This window comes from Sardina pilchardus, chromosome 10, assembly GCF_963854185.1.
Source record: "Sardina pilchardus chromosome 10, fSarPil1.1, whole genome shotgun sequence".
Lineage (NCBI taxonomy): Eukaryota > Metazoa > Chordata > Actinopteri > Clupeiformes > Clupeidae > Sardina > Sardina pilchardus.
This window is the reverse complement of record NC_085003.1, coordinates 1039805-1062110: the sequence shown is the minus strand read 5'-3', so window position 1 is coordinate 1062110 and position 22306 is coordinate 1039805. Positions and strand designations below refer to the sequence as shown.

General features: G+C 38.4%; 1 protein-coding gene across 1 annotated transcript in view; it reads left to right on the top strand.

Moving 5' to 3' along the window:
- Positions 1-17278, top strand: part of tmtc3 (transmembrane O-mannosyltransferase targeting cadherins 3) — a 73822-nt gene extending 56544 nt beyond the window's left edge. The window contains exons 14-15 of the mRNA XM_062547469.1: positions 14915-15141; positions 15424-17278. Coding sequence (XP_062403453.1) covers positions 14915-15141; positions 15424-16271 — 1075 coding nt within the window. The 3' untranslated portion in view covers positions 16272-17278. The remainder of the gene's footprint in view (positions 1-14914; positions 15142-15423) is intronic.
- The last annotated feature ends 5028 nt before the right edge of the window (positions 17279-22306 follow it).

The following is a 22306-nucleotide window of genomic DNA, read 5'->3' as shown; positions in this document are numbered from 1 at the left end:
AGTTTAACGTGTCTGGATTTTTCGATAATAATGACAGCAGCAATCTCGTGATGCTGATAATTGACTTTTAATTTATGCGCGTGTAAGTCTAAGCTATTGTGCTTGAAGTTAGCTGTGACCGACTAGCCTACTGGTTTTCATCGTTTTAACCACAAAGCCTGTCGACCTTAGGTCTACTAAATTGTTTAGTTAACACCTTGTCATTTCGCGTTTGTCTAGCCGTTCACCGACGTGCGCCCCATGTCATTCAAAACATATTTCGGGATAGCCATCTCACTATGAGAAAACGTATGATAGTGATAAGATATTAACACGCTGGCATGCTTGGTAAACATCAGTCTTGCACATAATATTGAGCTGATTTTGTAGTGGAAATGGCTTACTGTCGCATTGTGCTGAAAAAAGTCGCCTATTTAAAGGCACAGTCTGAATTTTAATCATAGCTCTCCATTTAGTGTGTGCACTTGAACAACTAGTGATGAAGCATATAACAGTAGGGCCTGCCATTTATTTAAGGAGGAGGGGTGTATGACATGATACTTTGGAAGGAGAGGGAGTGGTGCAATTTGATTTTCTTCGGAGCAACCTCTTCAAACAGCATCAATATCTATAGGCCTATGGTTCACTATCAGGACTAGAGGACTGTAAGGGGGCAGGCTATATGTGATCAAGTAGGCCTATATTAGTCAAAATTTTAACGTTATGTTGATTTAAGTTGAAACAAAACATGTTATGAACTGAGAAAATCCATGGTTCTACATCATTGTTGGCAAAATGATCATGATAGCCTACATATTTCAGCCATATCTGGTTGAGTCTTGAGTAGGCCTAGGCTACTTTGCTATACATTAGTTATAGACTTATATATAGACTATATTGTGGTTATAATGTTTGAAATATATGTATCACAGTTTATCAATAGTTCTCATAAAAGTCATCAGATGTTATCATTTAAGGGGTTATTTTTCAAAAATTTCTCCCGGGGGTGCTGGGTATATTTTCCTCTTTTTTGTCCTTTGCCAATCACACCCCTGAAATATGGTGTGAATCAATCCATGCTGTTCAACATTATCGAGTGCTGTCAGTAAGAAAAAGAACAAGGAAATTTGATATGACATAGACCAAATAGAGCAGCAGCAAACACTAATGAAATGGTTCCATTTTCTATGCCCCATTCAGTTAACCTAATGATAGCTGCTGGTTGGCTTAGGTTGTATCAAATTTTCAGTTTTTTTGTCCTACAGTGACCTCAAACAACAGGGCTTTGGATTTGTTCACACTCGATTTCGGTACTGGAAAACTGGTCTTGAAAGTCCTTAAAAAGTGCTGGAATTTGGCCATGAAAAAGGTGTACGAACCCTGAACATAACATAGCATTCCAAAACCTCTATCAATCAGTACCCCTACCTATGGGAATGAGTCAAGCCAAGTTTAAAGCTTGTAGGGAGAGACAGTGCACTGCTGCACATGTTGTAATACTTTAATGTTATGGCAAAAATGTAGAACTGTAGATGGTGGTCTATGGTGCTATTTGACTTCATTAATGTACCAGGTTGTGACAAATTGTGTTTAATGGACATATCACTATAGTTATCAATTCTACCCAAACATAACTGCTCTCAGTTCTTTAGGATTAGAGGTTAGTAACTAGTTAGTAGTAATAACTTTGTAATAGTCGTATGGCAAAGGCATTTTTCCCCATCCAAGCAGTGGTGCTCGGGTATAGGCAGCCAACAGAAGAAGGCACATGAAGGATGGCATGCTTTCCCCCCAGCTTTTAACCACAGAGGTCAGGTGCTTGGAGCTTGGTGAGTACAGGTCAGGTGCTTGGAGTTGACGATATGTGGATGTGAGGAAAGTGGAAGTCAGTGCAGTACCAGGCAGTGTCGATGTCCCTGACCAGGACTCAGACTGAGCACATGGACATGGTCCCTGGGTACCTTCTGTTGGCTGCCTACCTGAGCACCACTGCTTGGCTGCACTGTAAAACCCGGGAAGTTAACTTAAGTATATATAAGTCATTCAGCTGAGTTATTTCTATGTGTGTAGTTTGTGTTGGGATAACTTTAAGGAGTCAAGTAAACTACTGTATACTCATTTTATTCACCTAATTTCAACTTGAGTAAAATACAGTCATGGCTGAAAGTGTTGGCACCCATGTTAAAGTTGACTAAAAAGAGAAATATAAAATCATATTTTGGAAATTGATCTTAATGCCTTAAGTAATAAAAGTAGAACATATCCAACCTTTAAGGACACCAACGTTCTATGTGAATGAATAATGTATCATAAATAAATAAATGCATTGGCACCCCTATGTAACCCTATGGGAATTTAACACAAAGGGTTAACATAGGGGCAGGCAGATTTTTAAAGGCCACTTATTTCATGGATCCAGGATACTATGCATCCTGATAAAGTTCCCTTGACCTTTGGAACTAAAATAGCCCCACATCATCACACACCCTTCACCATAACTAGAGATTGGCATGGTGTTTTATTCAGTTGGCCTATTACTGTAGCTGGTTTTATTTGCATTGAGCTCAATGAGCATCAAACAGGCTAATAGGCTAACTGAAGAAAACTGAACAAAACACCATGCCAATCTCTAGGTATGGTGAAGGGTTTGTGATGATGTGGGGCAATTCTAAAGACCAATGGAACTTTATCAGGATGCATAGTATCCTGGATCCATGAATAAGTGGCCTTTGAAAATAAAAATCTGCCTGCCTCTATGGGAGTTGAGAACATAGGGTTAACATAGGGGTGCCAATACGTATGACCCCAGGTTAACATAGGGGTAGGGGTGCCAATACGTATGACCCCAGTCTTTTAAGGAAGAACATTTATTTATTCATGATACATTATTCATTGCATGGGGTGCCAACACTTTCAGCCATGACTGTATATGCCACTCATTTCAATTAAGTAATCATGGCAAGAAGTATATTCACACATTACATTTCCCAGAATGTCACTGTCCATAGTATTCTTAACACATTATCACATATTAATCTTGACTGAAATTGAATCTTAAATGCAATAGTTAAACTATATTTACGGCTATACTATAGCTGTTATGTCATTGTGTTATTTACATTGACACCACACACCATCAAGCAGATGACTATCCATAACAGACTTGGCCTGTGGGCTGATTTTAAAATCTTAGATCACTTGTAATGCTTCTGACAGACGTAATGATAATCTGAAGATACAGTATATCATGATGGCCAGTACTGCCATGGTGATAAATATTATGTTTCACTACCATCATTCTGCAGTAATCCTATTAATTTAATAGAAATGTAAACCTATAAAAAAATCCTGAAATCTTTACTCCTGAAGCTCATATCCTGTCCATAAGATAGGTAATATAGTTACTCAATGTAAACATGCATAATGTGTCTGTATCTCCCCAAGAGACAATACAGACAGACAATAGGAGGCTCAATCACACCATTGGGATACTCAACTTTGTGATACTTTCAAGTGACTATAGGTCAAAGTCAAATTGGGAAACACAATCAACTTTGCATTAGGCCAAGAAAAAATGAACTTCAAAATGTTCTTTATATTTTGAGAATGGGCTTCTCCTTAATGGTATATCTGACCATATTCTGAAAATCATCAACACAATATTTTTGCCCATCACCTGGTAAACAGTAAGAAGCCACAATTAACAGCTAAGAGAACAAATACTTATTAGAAAATCAAAGAAGCATTTACCCATAATCCATAGAAAATTATAGCTCACACATTGAGTACATTGCATTTTTTCGTGTGTAGGCCTACATAATTCTTACTTGTCATGACAATTCACTCAAGTTGTTATTAGGTGAATAAAATTAGTGTAGTTTACTTGACTCCTTTAAGTTATCCCAACACAAAATGCAATACATACTGTACAATATACTAATAACTCCAGTTGAATGACTTATTTACACTCAAATTAAATGAGTTGCCAAACTCAAATGTCAAGGCATCCGGTTTACTCAAATGATTTCAGATAAGTTAGCTTCCCAGGCTTTACAGTATACTCAAATAATTTGAGTTCAGTTAACTTCCCGGGTTTTACAGGGGAAAAACATACCTTTGCCATACGACTATAACAAAGTTGTTATTGCTAACTAGTTACTAACCCTAAAGTAGTGAGAGAGCAGTTATTTTTGGATTGAATGAATAACTATAGTTATATGTCCATTAAATATCATTTGTGTCACAGCCTGGTATATTAATGAAGTTAAATAGCACTATACACCACCATCTACAGTTCTACATTTTCACTGTAACATTTAAATATTATAACTTGTGCAGCATTGCATGTCTCTCCCTACAAGCTTTTAACTTCGTCTTCACAACCACCCTGATATCTTACCTATTTGTGTCTTCTAACAAAAAAAAAATAGGGTGACACTGACAGCTTGAACCAAAACATGTCTGCAAAAGTCTTAACGGAAGACCTTTTCAGAATTGGCCCCCTGACACAACAGTGGCCCTTGTGGTGTGATACTCTTGTGGTATTTATTGATCATTATTTTTTAATGATCATGCTTGCACACAAGTTGGATTATATTGCACATTTGCCCAAAATTACAGTAGGTAGTAACATGGAAGAAAAAGGAAGCACTTTGGGGGGAAAATCCGCTTTTTCCATTTTTAAGAATATAGTGTTAAAATGGACAAAATAACATTTTCTAAGCTGACAACCTGTCTAGAAGTCATGTTGAGGGGTTAAATATCAATACTGGATAGGTTGTATGCTTGTACCAAAAAGTGTCCGACAAAGTTTTAATATCAGTTTTGGCCCCCTGACTATGACATATGTAAGAAATATTGACTTGAAATATGTAAGAAAATGCTTATACATTAGTCTGAGCTTTAAAAGATAGCCTACAAATAGAAGATAAGATATACAACTATGAATGTACGTAGGCATACGCGCCCTACGTACATAAATAGGCTACGACGAAAATATGTTTTACACATGTAGGCCTGTCGCAACGTTTTCAAAACAAACTCGCATTTTACCACTGTAAATCGCCTCCATAGACTATGCCATGTAAATGAAAATATATAATACATATTGCACATATATAAACAATATGTTTTATGGTAAAATATTATTCTCATGCCCGACTGACAGGAAATCCTTGCGACATCTGCTGTGAGAAAAGAGAATAGCAGCCTGGACAAAAATAGCCGAACGCGAGACAACATAGTGTTGTCACATAAGTGAGCGCAAAATAGCTCTAAACTAGCTTGTACCGGTGTGCTTTTGATCATGTAAAAATTCTGGGTGACAAAACACGCGTATTTAGGAAAAGTCGTGAACGTAGGGTCCTGGAATTTAATCGAGTGAAAAGATTTTTTTTTTTTGTAATCGCTGCGGTCAAATGACCGCAGCCCGGCAGTTCTAGGTATATCTAGGTCAAACCCACACGGCGCTTCTAGGAATACGCGTCAGCGGTCAAATGACCGGCGCTTGGCGCTTCTAGTGTTAAGCCTTCTTCTCAAAGTCGTTTCTACAGTAGGCTACAAACTACATTGCTATCATTCTCATGTTTGTTGTTTGCAAGCTAGCAGTCTTTTTAGCTATATGTAATATGTTTGTGTACATTAAAATATCCTACCATAAGCTAACGTTACATTTGTTATATAATTTCCTAGGCCTACCTGTTGCTGCATAGCATCATCGTTGATTGTATTACAATGGGGTCTAAGCTCTTAGCCTATGTATAGCCTACTTTTTACCTGCATTAAAGTGTAGATATGTATGTAAGCTTAGCTATCCTACCAGTCGTTTCACTGTAGGTGAACTTCAGTAGGCCTAGCCTACTAAAGTGTCAGTGCTTGCAACTCGTCTGAAGTTGGCAACTTCATTTCAGTCTTTTATTCTAATAAATGAAGAGTTATTTTCCAAAATAGGGCCTAGCCTACTGTCCACAATTTGCCTTTTCATAAATCACGTTTAACCCTTTCATGCACGCATTATGAAAAAAAGTGTCTAGATTTTTTTAGTATTGATTTTAGTACTCTATATGAGCCCAATATTGAAAATCAGTTGGAATTTTTAAAAAATATGCTTTTATATAGAAGTTATGTTATTGTCCACGTATGTGGACAGTGCGCAACAAAGGGGTAAAAAAGGATAAAATGTAATGACAGAAAATGTGGAAACTATGGCCCTCTACTTCCTCCATACTACCCACCCAGCCCTCTACTACCCCCATACTACCCACCCACCTCTCTACTACCTCCATACTACCCGCCCAACCCCTCTACTACCCCCATTATTGCTCACCGACCCTCACCCACCCCTCTACTACCCCCATATTACCCACCTCTACTACCACCACTACCCAACCACCCCTCTACTACATCCATACTACCCACCCCTCTACTACTAATCCACCCACACCTCCAGTACTCTCATACCCACCCCTCTACTACCCACCCAACCCTCTATTACCCCCATATTACCATACCACCTTGGCATTACCACATGTAATTAGGTCATTATTTATAGATATGTTTACCAAATGTTTGTTTCTTTGTAATTTAAAGCAATTAAAATCATATTTGAAAAAAAAAAAAAAAGAAAAGTCCTAGTTACAAAATCTAATTTTTGGCCATTTAACTCCTCTGTTGCGCAACGTCCACATACGTGGACAGTTGCTTTTTAGGGTCTACAAACTCCATTTTACATCCGATTGAATTTCTGAAAACATAGAGTTGTTCAACACACTCTCCTGTACAGCATAATATTTTTTTTTACATGATTTTGCCTTCTTGAGTACTAGCTTTTTACAGATATGCCTGGAGCATTCAGCATATGGCCATTACTGTCACTCATGTTGAATTGATGATGTCATCAAGCAGTCAATATTCCAAATATAAGATGATACATATTGTTAATATATTGCCAAGGACCTACTAAAACTGCCCTGAAGTGGATTGGTGTATATCAACATGATAAATAAGTAGAAAACAGAGTTAAAGTTACTGTCCACACATGTGGACGTTGTGCATGAAAGGGTTAAGTAATTAAATAATTCAAGTAATTTTAGTGGAACTGTAATTGGGTTAGGCTAATTATTTATCTATTCTATCTATTCATATGTTGTCTTTTTAACAAATACAATGTTTGACACAGCAACCTTTTTACATTTACATGCATTGGTAATTCTTTCCATGGAATTACATTTTCTAGTTTTATTAATTAAGCCATTAAAATAAATGTCCAAAAGATGATTTTATATTCCTATCTTTAGTCAACTTTAGCATGGGTGCCAACACCATTCCATAACTGCCATGACTGCAAAAAATAAAATCGAACCGTGAGTTATTTATCTTAAATAGTGAGGCTCGCCCTGTCAACCCAGTGTTCCCATTAACATGTTAATCAGCATATTCTGAATAAAAACAGCAGTGTAGTAGAAATAGTCTGTGTCATGGCGTCTCAAAGAATTTCATACTTGACTGCAAGAATAGGTGAACTTGGCCAGATTATAGCTACTGGGTTTTTTTGGTATTTCATCCTTATAATAGGCCGCTTTGAGGGGTTCTTTGATATGTCTCCATGTAATCAAAATGTAATCCATGAATTGAATGAACGTATTGAATCCATTTAAGATGAGTCTGAAACATTTTGTTTGCACTGTGTATGTGTCAGACTACAGGTATTTTGATTTTTCAGGTAACACTCTGTGCTAGATCAAATTAATGATTCAATTTAATTAATGAATAATTAATACTTTATTGAAAAAAAAATGCTACAATTAGGCAGATTTTCAATAATCAGTTTGATAGTAGATCATCCCAACACCAACTAGAAATTGTGTTTTTGGATTAAATAAAGGGGTCCCTTACAGATTATATCTTGGAAGATGGAATGATATTAAATTTTAAATATTAAAGTTTTTCAGAACACAAAGCAATTTTAAAGACCCTCAGAGTTGTGCCTCATGTAGACCTATAAGTCTGCTTAATTGCGACTATAAAATTATCACAAATCTGTGATAATTTTATTTTAATTGTCGAAAAGATTAGAAGCAATCCTTCCTAAATTAATAAAATTAGACCAAACTGGATTTATTAAAGGTCGTCATTCATCGGATAATACTAGGCGGTTGTTTAACATCATACACTATTTGAATCAGGAAAAAATACCCTCATTACTAATATCCCTTGATGCTGAGAAGGCGTTTGATCGTTTAGAATGGAATTTCCTTTTTCTAGTATTAGATCAATTTAAATTTGGCCACAATTTTATTGAATGGATTAAAGCAATATATGACACTCCAAAGGCAACTGTCTGCACCAACAATGTGGAATCTCACCCAATGCACTTAGGAAGAGGTACCAGACAAGGTTGCCCTCTCTCCCCATTATTATTTGTTATTGCTTTAGAGATGCTGAGATGATTAGAACTAATCCTATGATAAAGGGAGTGACCGCGGGCACACAACATCATAACATTTCACTTTATGCTGATTATACCTTATTATTAGTCACTGATGCTATGTCAACTTTATGCCATGTTTTGGCTGAGATTTAAAACATTCTCAAAAACGGCAGGGTATAAGGTACATTTACAAAAATCAATTGCTTGCCCTCTTAATATTTTAAATGAAGAAAAGATTAAGAAATAATGTCCCATCTTTTGGTCAGTAAATGGGTTCAAATACTGTATCTTGGAATACAAGTGACACCTACCTTGGATAAATTATTTAAGGAAAACTTTAACCCTCTGCTGGAGGAATGTAAAAAGAAACTTCAGACTTGGTCTGTACTACCACTGTCCCTTATTGGGAAAATAAATGCTATTAAAATGAGTATACTTCCTAAATTCATCTATGCCTTTAATATGTTGCCATGTTATATTCCATCTTCTTTCTTTAAGCTAATCAATAAATGTCTAACAAAATTTCTATGGAACAACAAGACCCCAAGAATTAAGTTGTTCACCTTAGCCAAGTCTTATTTGAAAGGGGGGTTAGGACTCCCAAATTTTCTTTGGTACTACTGGGCCTCCCAAATTAGAAATACAGTAAGTTGGAAGCTGGGAACTAGTTCTCTTTGGGTTGCATTGGAATCACTAACATGCTATCCATTAGAGATCATAACAACACTCTGTCAACAAATTCCAATCTTTGATTTAATGAGCCACATTAGAAGCTTGGCGAGCTTGTAACAGGCACCTGAGTACAGAAGCACATATAAGCAAAGAATCCCCTATTGCATTTAACCCCGACTTTCTAGCTCTCTGTCAAACAGACTTTCGAAACTATCCCACTGAGTTGGAAGAATTTGTTATTTCTGCCACTTCGGTAAAAGGGAAGATACAGCGCCCTCCACAATTATTGGCACCCTTGGTTAAGATGTGTTAAAAGCCTTAAAATAAATTCAGTTTTTATTGTAGAAAAAAAATCCTGACAATTCCTAGGAAATAAATGTAATTAAAGTATTCACAGTCATTTCTGTCATTTCTACAGTAGTTTACAAAGTCGATCAGAGTATGTAGGAACATTTAATTAGTAATTCTTAACATCCTGTTTCCCTGGGCTATAAATATGACGTGACGCAGAGGCCATTTCTCTTCAACATGGGAAAGACAAAGGAACACACTGTTCAAGTAAGGCAGATGTGTGTCGACCTTCACAAGTAAGGCAATGGCTACAAGAAAATAGCCACTCGCACACCTGCCCATATCTATGGTCAGAGGAATCATTAAGAACTTTAAAGCAGCTGGAACACTGGTAAACAAGCCTGGAAGAGGACGCAAGTTTATTTTGCCACCACGCACAGTGAGGAGGATGGTAAGAGAAATTAAAAAATCTCCAAAGCTCACTGTTACAGAATTGCATCAAATGGTTGCATCTTGGGGTCACAAAGTCTCCAAAACAACCATCAGGCGCTATCTACATGCCAACAAGTTGTTTGGGTGACATGCACGAAAAAAAACCTTTCTCACTCAAAATCATAAGCACAAACGTCTGGAGCGGTACTGGGCCTTCAACTGTGACCGTGTGCTTTAGTCGGATGAGACAAAGTTAGAGCTTTTTGGCAACAAACACTCTAAGTGGGTCTGGCGTAACAAAAAGATGAGTATGCAGAACAGCACCTCATTCCCACTGTGAAGTATAGTGGAGGATCGGTGATGCTGTGGGCCTGTTTCTCTTCCAAAGGGCCTGGGAACCTTGTTGGGGTGCTTGGCATCATGAATGCTTTGAAATACCAGGACATTTTAAATCAAAATCTGGTGGCCTCTGCCCGAAAGCTGAAGATGGGTCGTCACTGGGTCTTTCAGCAAGATAATGACCCAAAACATATGGCCAAGACTACACAGAAATGGTTCACCAGACACCGTATCAAGCTCCTACCATGGCCATCTCAGTTCCCAGACCTCAACCCCATTGAAAACCTGTGGGGTGAGCTGAAGAGGAGAGTGCAGAGGCGAGGACCCAGGTCGTTGGATGATTTGGAGATTTTGTGCAAAGAGCAATGGTCAAAGATCCCGCTTTCTGTTTTCTCTCATCTTGTGAAACATTATAAGAGAAGATTAGGTGCTGTTTTATAGCAAAAGGGGGTTGTACAAAGCATTAACATCAGGGGTGCCAATAATTGTGGCACACATGATTTGATGTAAAATAATTATTTCTTAATGTAGGATTTTTTCCGTTCTAAATAAATGCACTTGTATTAAAGGTTGGATTTTATGCTTTTTTCATTGTGGTCCTATATTATTTGGAAAAAAAATATATATATTAGAAGCTAAAGAACACATCTTAACACTAGAAGCGCCAAGCGCCGGTCATTTGACCGCTGACGCGTATTACTAGAAGCGCCGTGTAGGTTTGACCTAGATATACCTAGAACTGCCGGGCTGCGGTCATTTGACCACAGTGATTACAAAAAAAATAAAAATCTTTTCACTCGATTACATTCCAGGACCCTACGTTCACGACTTTTCCTAAATATGCGTGTTTTATCACCCAGTATTTTTACATGACCAAAAGCACACCGGTACAAGCTAGTTTAGAGCTATTTTGCTATTACTTATTTCACAACAATGCGAGTCTCACGTTCGGCCATGTTTTTCCAGGCTGCTATTCTCTTTTCTCACAGCAGATGTCGCAAGGGTTCCCATAAGTTTCCTGTCAGTCGGGCATGAGGATAATATAATAAAACATATAATTTATATATGTGCAATATGTAGCCTATTATATATGTTATTTATTTTAATAACTATTTTTCCTTTACATGGCATAGTGTATGGAGGCGATTTACAGTGGTAAAAAGTTTGTTTTGAAAACGTTGCGCGACGTTGTTCTATTAGGCATAAAGCTATGTGTGTAAAAAATATTTTCATCTGAAATTCGTCGTAGCCTATTAAATTAATTTAGTATAGGCCAAATCATTCATCTGTGGGCAAACCTTTCTTATGCATTTATTTGGGCTTAGCCTACTTAGTATGCCTACGTACATTCATAGTTCTATATCTTCTAAGTTGTATATCTTCTATAGGCCTAGTTGTATCTTTAAAGCTCAGACTAATGTAGGCTATAAGCATTTTCTTACATATTTGCTGTAAATAGTTTACTATTGTACAAACTATTTTCTATTATGATATTCATTCCAGGGTTTTGCGACGGCGGGTGGCTCAATAGTATCTCTCTCATTACTTTGACACGTGAATCAGTTGGACTAGGGGTAAATAACTGCCCTTCAACGCGAACGACCGGAGTTCGGCTCCCTATGTATCTCTTTCTAACTCTCGTCTTTAGATTGAGTCTGGATGATATCAGAGATTTTCGATAAGTTTGTAAGAAACAGCATTGCTTCTTACACTCCCGGTGAGAATATAACGGTTGATGAACAGCTGTTCCCGACCCAGGCGCGTTGTCGCTTTACACAATACAATAAACCAGACAAATTTGGCATCAAATTCTGGGTGGCTTCTGACGTTGAGACCAAATATAGCCTATGTTGAACGCATTTCCCTATCTGGGGAAAGACGAAAGTAGGCCGGTCCATTCGCTATTCGCCATTCGCTATAACTATTGGACATAAGTTAACACATAGCCTACGCCTATGAACGTATCTGTGTATTTATTTTCAATTGGCTAGGGTCGAATGAAAAAGCGGGACAGATGCTCAATTTGTGTGAGGCGGGACAAAGGGTAAAATTGTTGTAAAGTAGAACGTAAAGCGGGACAGGTGGTCACCGTATTCACATCGTATTCTTCACCATGCCACTGAGAAAAACGCAAATGCAAAATGCTCTCTCTGCTTCGCCTCTAGGTCTTTGCCAAGAGAGCTATGTTGCGGTCCATTCGCTATTAAAAGTGCATCTTCTCTTTTTCGTGGCCATACTGCCCATGGCTGCTTAACCTGACCGAAGAGCGAGAGTGAGTTTACCATTAGCGAGAGTGAGTTTACCATTAACGAAAAAGATTGATGATATGAACCAAATATTCTGGAACAGACTGATTTACAGCATTGAACGCGATAGGCTATTAGGCTGCGACTTCCACCGTTTCCTTTTTAGAGATTGCTGCACTGCTCACAACACATGCAGTCTACAATGAAGTGAAATGTGCAGAACGTTGTCCAAAATACTACAATAACATTGTGTGTTGAGATCTAGTACGATATAGACATCTGTAGACATGAAGTGGCAACTAAAGCCATTATCAGTCATGAAAACTTTGGCGGCTGCAGGCAGCATTTAGGTTTTGGCTGAGCCAGCTAGCCAGCCAACAACTTCAGCCAGCGGTTATTCTCAAAGCAAATGGCTTCGGGTCTATACATAACACACTATCCATTGCAAACCTATTTGAAACCGATCATTCCCCCTCCCCCATACACTCGTCTAGGCTACAGACATCACCGCGGCATTGATGAGGACAAATAACTGCCTCCCCACCCCCTCTCTCTGTCCCCTGTAGGCTGTAGGCTGGCTAGGCAACTCGTGGAAGAATGCGCAATCATGTTTCATCGCATGTGCGCGTTTCAGAATGATCGAATTCGCCAGCGTGCGTGTAGTTGTGTGAATAGAAAAGGAATAGAATACAGCCTACTTTATTGATGCCTTACTCAAAAGTACTTCAGCCCTGAATAGGTCGGGGATCGAACCAGCAATCCTTGGGTCATGAGGCCGAAGCTCTGACCATTTGGCTACGCCTAGTCTTTACTTGTCGGTTAAAATGTGTGTCTCAATCCTGAATCTCGAATTCACATAGAAGTTAGCTTAAATTGTAGAAACAATAGGCCTATAGCTTTTTTTTCAGCAGACAGCGCAAACATAGCCTACACATTCGCAAAACGGAGAATATCTTTCACTCGCGCATAGGCCTATGCCTGCTCAGCATAGCTCTCTCTATCTCCCTCCCTCCGAGGTAGCTAGACCCTAAGATGCTTCTCCCTAAATGAATGAAAATTGGTGTTGGGTCGACATTTTTCATCCTTCCCCTCCCGTCGGGTCAGGCTCCTATCACAGAACGCCTCCATTTTAAAATAAAATTTATAAGTAGCATACAAAATGTAAAAACGAAATCTAAAAAATGAAATACCATGAAAAAGTTGAAAGTCAAGTTTGCTTAAGGTTTGTTCAAGAACTCTTCCAGAGTTTTTACCTCAAACAACACAAATCAACACAAATAAATGAACAGATAACTCAAACGTGCTGTATGTCATAATGAAACAACTACAGACTATCAACAACACGGTCTGACACGAATGACGCATGGCTTAGTGCAAACTGAATTTATGACCAAACCATTTGATTCGTGCACGAAGCGCCATCTAGCTATCATTATGTGTAAGTAACAACCTCCCATTCTAAGGACTCAGCGGTCTTTTGACCGCCTCGCCGCGCTTTAAGTAGTTCACACCTGCACGGCGCTTCTAGTAGGTCGTCAAAGCGGTCAAATGACCGGGGCGCGGCGCTTCTAGGTATTAGTGGGTCAGAACGGCCCGGCGCCTCTAGTGTTAACCAGGGGTGCCAATAATTATGGAGGGCGCTGTATCTCAATTGTATAGATTTCTGTCTGAAAATTCCCAGAACTCCTTTTCCCCCTTGAGAGCAAACTGGGAAATAGAGCTTAAAATAAAATTCAGCAAAAATGAATGTTTAACTCTGTGTACTGAACTGACCTCACCTTCAACTGTAAACATTAAAGTTAAAGAAACTAATTATAAATGCCTGTTTAAATATGATATAACCCCAGTGAAGCTGAATAAGTATGATAACACAAATGATCCTATGTGTAGGAAGTGCGGAACTGAACTAGGAACATGTATGCATTTATTTTGGCGTTGTAAACTTGTTCACTCCTTTTGGGATAAGATCCATATAGCAATTCAAGACATCTGGAACTGTACTTTTGAGCTATGCCCTATGCTATATTTGCTGAATTATGATTTGGAAAACAAGCTTCCCTCTGCAAAAAAAATTTCTGTTTACAATGTTTTCATATGTTGCAAAAAAATGTATACTTACCACATGGATATCCCAGCCAGTACCCACTTTGGGTCAATGGCTGGAGCAGATAATAGACTTATTGCCCATGGAAGAAATTATTAGTCAGCAGCACTCAAGACTGCAAGATTTTTTATCCACATGGTCCTTAGTACTGAATTACATAGAGACTATAAAAAGATAAACTCCTATAAATGAATGGATAATACGGATTGTGGTAACGTAGGATTATTAGTATTATATGGGTTTTTTTTTGTTTGTTGGTTTTTTCTGTCTGTCTTGTTGCATATTTTGCTGTCTTGTCCTTATTGTTTTATGTATTGTGGTGTGGCTATGTTTAAGAATGTATGTGATGTGTGATAAACTGTGTAAAAAAGAAAGAAAGAAAAAATTTCAATTTTCAGCTCTAATATTGACTTCAAATTACAGGGGGGAGCTTTTATTGAAGATGAATAAACCTACAGAGGCTAAGGATGCCTATCTCAGGGCCCTTGAGTTGGACCACACCAATGCTGATCTCTGGTACAATCTGGCCATAGTCAACATTGAAATGAAGGAGCCCGCAGAGGCCCTAAGAAACTTCAATCGCGCCCTTGAGCTAAATCCACGTCACAAGCTGGCTTTGTTCAATTCAGCTCTACTCATGCAGGAGTCTGGTAAGGGACCATTGTATTTCTGCAGACGGTGAATACAGTATTAATCTGTTCAGTTCCTGCAGATTTGGAAAACAGATGAGATTCATATGTGATGCATGTAACAATACAAAAGTATGCTTGCAGAACCTGTCTGTACATTATCTAGTATTCCAGCAGGCAATTTGTATGTTCTATCGCAAAAGTTGCTCTGATATTACATTGAATCATTTCAATGTATTTCAGACCCCTAACATGATTAATCCATCAAGCTTTTTAATTTATCTTTCCCAACTGACCCAATAGGTGATGCAAGACTCCGTCCAGAAGCAAATCGCCGTTTCCTCACTTATGTAGAAGAGGAGCCTAATGATGCAAATGGCTATTTCAATCTAGGGATGCTTGCCATGGATGCCAGTGAGAATGAGGCAGCTGAACACTGGATGCGGAAGGCCGTCCACCTGCAGGCTGGCTTTCGAAGTGCTTTGTTCAACTTGGCACTACTTTATTCCCAGTCCCAACGGGAGCTGGATGCCCTACCTGTGTTGGATGAGTTGTTGCGTTACCATCCTGAACACATTAAAGGCCTCATTCTAAAAGGGGATATCCTAATGAACCACAAAAAAGACACACATGGAGCCAAAACCTGTTTCCAGCGCATCTTGAGCATGGACCCCACCAATGTGCAGGGCAAACACAACCTGTGTGTGGTCTACTTTGAGGAACGAGACCTTTTACGGGCTGAGCAGTGCCTCCAAGAGACACTGGCCATGGCTCCTCAGGAGGAATATGTCCGCAGACACCTGAACATTGTCCGCAATAAGATGGCAGCAATTAGTGCTTCAGGGCATGTTTTGCTACCAGTAGAGGGTGCTACTTCCTCTGTGACTGAGGGGGAAAGGAAGGAGAGGAAAGGGCAGGCTGTGAGTGCAGAAGCCAAACAGGGGGATGGGAATGAGAAGAATGTACGGAAATCCTCCCCTGTAGAAAGCTCTGACAACCAAGGCCAGGACCAATCAAAAGACCTGGAGGATAGCCAACTTGACAAGCGGACTAAGAGCAAATCCACAAAAGAGATTAAAGACATTGAAAAGAAAAGAGCAGCTGCCTTGAAAAGACTAGAAGAGATTGAGCGCATATTAAGCGGTGATTAACCCTGTTGTTTATCTGCCACGACTACTTTTTATAGAACAATTTAAAGCACAAATGTGCATCCATTCAAAACATGTCCTGTTTGTCTTTGCATGTCTTATTAACTCTGTGTCAGAGTTCCTTAACAGATACTGTTTAGTAAAATAGAGACGATCACATTTCTCAGAAGATAGTTGAAAGAACCCATGCAAAACAGAAAATAGAATGGTCCTCCTTGCTGTGATTTGATGTTAATTTATGTTTTATGCATATTGTTTCTTTAAAAATCACTGGATCTGTGTTTGTTACTTGATTTTTATCATTCTGTGATCTCATGATCATGCCATTTTAAATATAGCTGCAGAGTGGCTTAGATAATCATGACCTCATATTGCCATTGATTTAATCTCGAGTCAAAGCTTATCACCTCCCTCCAGATGGGTATGGGTGAGTTCCTGCATGCATTGTAATCTTGGTGCCTTAGTTCATAGTTATTTCATTGTGTTAACCCCCTATCCTCTAGTTCCAACATAGCTACACCATTTGCCATTGAATTGTTTGGTGGCCAATTTCACAACACCTTTTCCCTCTTCAGGGTTGCATCATGTCGTTGTATTCTGGTTAGACAAGTAATGATGTCATTTAAGAGTACTGTTTTAACCTGTATTTATGTTTACTTTTTTGTCACTTTCACGTAGGACTTCTTCCTTCTTTTTGCGTCTCAATCTATTTCTTGCCAAGCAGCTTCAGAAACTTTTGATTTGTCATCTGATTTAGATGCATCTTTGGCATCATTGGTAAATAGTTCATTGGTAAATAGTTCATATTTACCAGCACAAAGCAAATATAACACACAAACTGTAACTTGAACCTAAATTAAGATGGACTGTTTTCCTTTGTGTTTATAATTGATGGCTAGACCTATGTTTAAGCATTAAGATATCAGAATATGTATCAGTTTTCACATTGAGATTTTAAAGATAGTCTTTCAATATTTGCACTCCCACTAATAAAATGACAGTATCTCCAACAGTGTCCTCTTAATAATCTTGAACACATTTACTGTGAATATTGTTGTGATTGTTTTTATACCCTCACTTATGCTTCCCACTAATTACATTCATCTTGGGAACACTTAAACAGGATTTTCCTGTCCTGTCACAGAGTGGTTGGAACTTCAAACAATGTAATGGTTCAGCCTTGAAACCAAGCCTAAAGAGTATTGTTAAAAATCAGTGAGGTATGGTTACTGTCACATGTTTAATTTGTTAAAGGTGCTCTAAGCGATGTTGGGTTACTTAGAGCACCTTTAACTGACAAGTTTTTCTTTTCTCTCCCCATGGTAGGACCAGTCCTTGTAGCACATGGCCTTTAAAGGAACACGCCCACATTTGAGAAATGCACTTATTCACCATCTCATCCACAGTTTCACTAAAAATGAGGCACAGCATTTTTCTAAGCATGTAAATACTTGGAACTATATTCTCATTTTGGCAAAGCACTGCTACTTCGGCAGAGTGATTTGCACACAGGACCTGAAAAGCCCCATTGCTACTTCTGCAAACCCCAAGTAGCAGTGCTTCGCCTGAATGAGAATATACAGGAGTTAGTGTGCTTGCAAAAGCACACTATTGTTCTTCCTATTATTAGTGTGCTTGCAAAAGCACACTATTGTTATCCGTGCGTTTCATATTATCCAAATTATTTATCTTAAGTCCAACTCTTGTCTCCCTATCTTGTCCTAGGGATTTGGAGCTAGAGACGCCGTTCCACCTCTCACACATGCGTCCTGATGCGAGGATGGTGGCTTGTATACAGCTTTTTGATACGCCTTGTCGTTCTCCCGTTATTCCAGTTTTTCCGGTCGATTTTTTCCCATAGGAATGAATGGAAAAGTGATTTTTGAGCGCTGATGCCCACACATTTTTCCACCTGTAGCCCAAACCGTAAGACATAAAGTCATGAAATTTGGTATGCTGATAGAGGAGACTACCCTGATTGACACCACCAGGTTTCATGCTCTGCGCCACTCTCACGCTCTAGCGCCACCAACTGGTCAAAGTTGGAAAACACGTTCATGCCCGTAACTTTTGATCCGTATGGCCGATTTTGATAAAACTTATTTGGATTTTCCACCATTTTGAATTTTGTCCAAAGTCAAAGTAAAGCAACTCTGGCCGCATAGTTCATCCGATCGTCATGAAACTTGGCACGCGTGATCTACAGACCAAGGCGGATCAACCGCCTTGATTTCGCCTTCATACGTCCAAGCGTTCGCCTGTTATAACCAATCAAATTCAACGAGCGAAGCAGCCAAACAGGAAGTGTGCCTATCTTGGAAATACTGTGACGTATGAAAGCCATATTTGGTGGGATGACTTGAGACCCCATCCAAAGCACCCTCAATAAATTTGGTGTTATTTGGTCTGTCGATGGCTTTATAATTAGCAAAAAACGTGTGTGTTGGCGAATGTATACTATTAAGCAGAATAGCTCATCTTAAATTGCTAAAGTAATGCCAAAAGGACATTCCAGAGTGATTTAAGATACAATGTTGATATTTAAAAAAAAAAAAAATCAAAATATGCCAATTCTTGCAAAAGGAACTGGCACGAGTTCCATCATGTAGTACTTTTTATGACACGGTTTAGACCAGCTAACATACCACAACATCGTGTTTGTCAGAGCTGATTGACTGAGATAGTCCGCAACGGTGCAATGCACATGATCGATTTGGATTGTCGGCAACGATGTCTCATCCCGAGACTGTGTAGATCTTAACGATGCCATGGCCTCGAGAGGCAAGTATGGACTTACTCGTTGTTAATCAACACTGATGTCCAGGTGCTCTATATAGTCGCAATCACACGATTTTTCACTGTGACGGTGTTTCATTTTTGACAATTTGTAATGGTTTCTCTTCGTAATGAATTACTATTTAGGAGATTGTAATGATTACAGGACATCGTTTGATATATTTGTGATGTTTTGAGAGGAATTCGATTTTATTTATTGTTATTTACCATAATTGACCGGAGCATTCTGGGTAAATCACTCCCTGTTAGAAAGACCGCTCCTGCACGTATGCACCAGTCATTATGTGTGATGATAATTGACCATAAAGTGAGTTTGACACCTCATTCCTACAAGTTTATTGTTTAGTCAATAATATTGTCACGGTCTGAGCCGACCAAGATTTCGTTTATGTTATTGCACTCAGTATTTACCAGTCATTTGTTATGTTAGAGCGCCATCTACTGGCCTTATCAGAATCTACTTTGGAGTGTTAGTAGGCTAGTAAATACTTCCTGCTTAGCGTTAAAACGAGAGAAGTCACTGAGATGATTCACACTGGTTGCTGTCTCCGGACAATTTATGTTTTCCACCTGCTATAGTTATTTCTTACCCATACGAAGGCAATGCCTGTAAGTTGTTCTAGTGAAATATGTGTTTAGACATAAGTACAGAAAATAAGATATGTTTAAGAGAAAGATTTCTTTGTTTTTTGATATGGCGGCAATTCGCTATATGCGTGGCTAGACAAGACAAATGGACTGAAAATAGTTTATTTCTGTATTCACAGTTTTACAGCATAAATGAAGGAAGGGAGAAAAAAGTGAAGATTTCCTGCATTCTTTGTTCGTCCTAGCCTAGTGATTGTAAACTTGCTGGATAGCTGAGCTAGCTCAGAACTTAGTGAGCCTACAATATTTACTGTTCAGCATATGTTGTAACGTGCCTGAAACATGTTGTTTAACGTCTTTAGAAGATGTAACAGAGATTAGGCCTATTGTTTACTTTCGCTTTGCATTTTTATATGTAGGCTACTGCTTTTGTATTCGTTGTGTATCCTTTGAATGTGCACAAGTTTACATCTGTAAGGTATTAGCATGTAGAGTTCATTATAGTTTGAGTAATTATGTAGAAAAGGCCGGGACATTTGTGTGTTCGGTTCGCTGTGATTTAGCATTTGTCGTGATATTTCATGTGGTAAACTCACGTGCCTTCCTGTTAAGTTTCTTATTTTTGTTAGTACCTGCAGAGACGTGCAAGTTCGTTGTGCACTTAAACAGAGATAATTAATTTACCTTTTGACAATTCCTGCAGTTATCCTGAGAAATCCAGTCTTTGACATTCAGAGTTGCGAGTCATTGATGAAAAGTAAGTTTGTATGATGTTTACATCGAGTTAATTCACACTGGTATGCAAGAGGTTTGCTAATATAGTTAAACTTGCTCTTGACATAATTTCCATGAAGTAATATAGTGTAAGTGTTCTTTGAAATTATAATACTTCATGTGTTTCGCTTAGGAATCTACTGTTTAGCGTTATACTGTTGTAAGGATGTTGCATTCCAAATACAGGAAGTTTTTAACGCTATTACACTGTACCATTTTACGCCGCTAGATGGCGTAATTGACCACTTAATAACGTAGTAGTCACGAACAAAAAGTTTATATTAAAGTATATAAATAGCCATACCCATATTTCTCTGTATGGAAATCCTGAATGTCTCTGCTGGAACAATACAAAGTTAAACCCCATCTCTTCTCCGTCCTATATTCTAACCGATATACCATCCAGTATATTGCTACCACTACCCTACCCGAATCAGTGCAAACCTATAACCTCCCCAATAATAATCGTAATTATAATTAGGTTAAAATAATAGTTTCCGCTTCAGGGAGTAATCCCAGAATTCCACTACAGCTAAGGAAAGTGGGAGCTACGTTTTTCGACTCGGTAGGCAAGCTTATGTGTGGAGACTTAAACTGGGAAGTTTGGCCCACTTATAGCAGTTAACAATTCTAGGTCCAATTAATTACATCCAACACAAAGTGTTATAGAAAGTATTACTGTGTGTTTCATTTAACTATTGTTCATGGTAAACATTTAATTAATTTAGGCTATGGGTGGTATAGGTGAATTATTACCACACAGTTACTATTTAGAACTACGTAATGCTTAATTGAGATTTCATTGAAAGTGATAGGTTGAACTTTTAAAAAGGGGTTTAAAAACTATTTTCGTACTTTCATTTTATTATGTCGTACTGAACTGAATTCTAAGAGTTAAAAACAAAGGATACAATAAATGTTTTGTGATTGTTGCATTATGCATAGTATTTCATTTAGGATAAGCTATATCAAAGCAGGTAGAAGTAACTGTAGTCACTTGACATTTCTGAGGATTTAAATATGTCCACCAGGGCAGTGGTAAAGACATTCTTCAGTGGAGGCACCACACTAGTTAATCACGCTATCAACATCTTCTTACCTTTTCTTCTGTTATTACTATTCTTTAACTTTATGGTAGACAGCGAGTCCAGCAAATTGAGAACCTAGGATCCTGTTTATGTTTATGAATGTGACTCCAGTATATGTTGAGACATAAGGGTGGAAAAACAGGTTACATTTATATAATGCAAATGATTAAGTTAACAATATCATTGAATATGTTGTACAAACAAGAAGAGCGAAATGGTAAACTTTTAAGAAATCATCATCCACATCATAGTTTGACACTGTGTGGGGTTATGGACTTGACAGTTTTACATGGAATTGCCCATACAGTATTACATATACATATATATATATATATATATATATATATATAAAGATTTGACACATTGCAGTTTTTTAATGCAGGGATTATTTATAAATCAAAGAATTGTGGGTAGATGTGGGTGAACTGTGCAACATGCAGTTTGTGTACAAGAGGCAGACGTAACACACAGATATTTGGGTTTGAGGGGGTGGTGTGTGTGTAAGTCTTCGTTGCTGTTGCCGTTGTGGGTCAACTCAGCAACATGCAGTTTGTGGACAAGAGGCAGATGTAACGGACTGACTCTTCTGTTTGAAAGAGGTGTGTGTATGTGTGTGTCTGTGTGTGTGTGTTAGGGATCGACCGATATGTTTTTTTCAGGGCCGATACCGATATCAATTATTACCAAAAATGGAGGCCGATAACCGATATGTAAAACCGATATGTCAGTTGTCAAAAAGGAGGGTAGATAGTGTCACAGGCAGGGGGCGCTAGTCGCCACTGACTTGTCTAC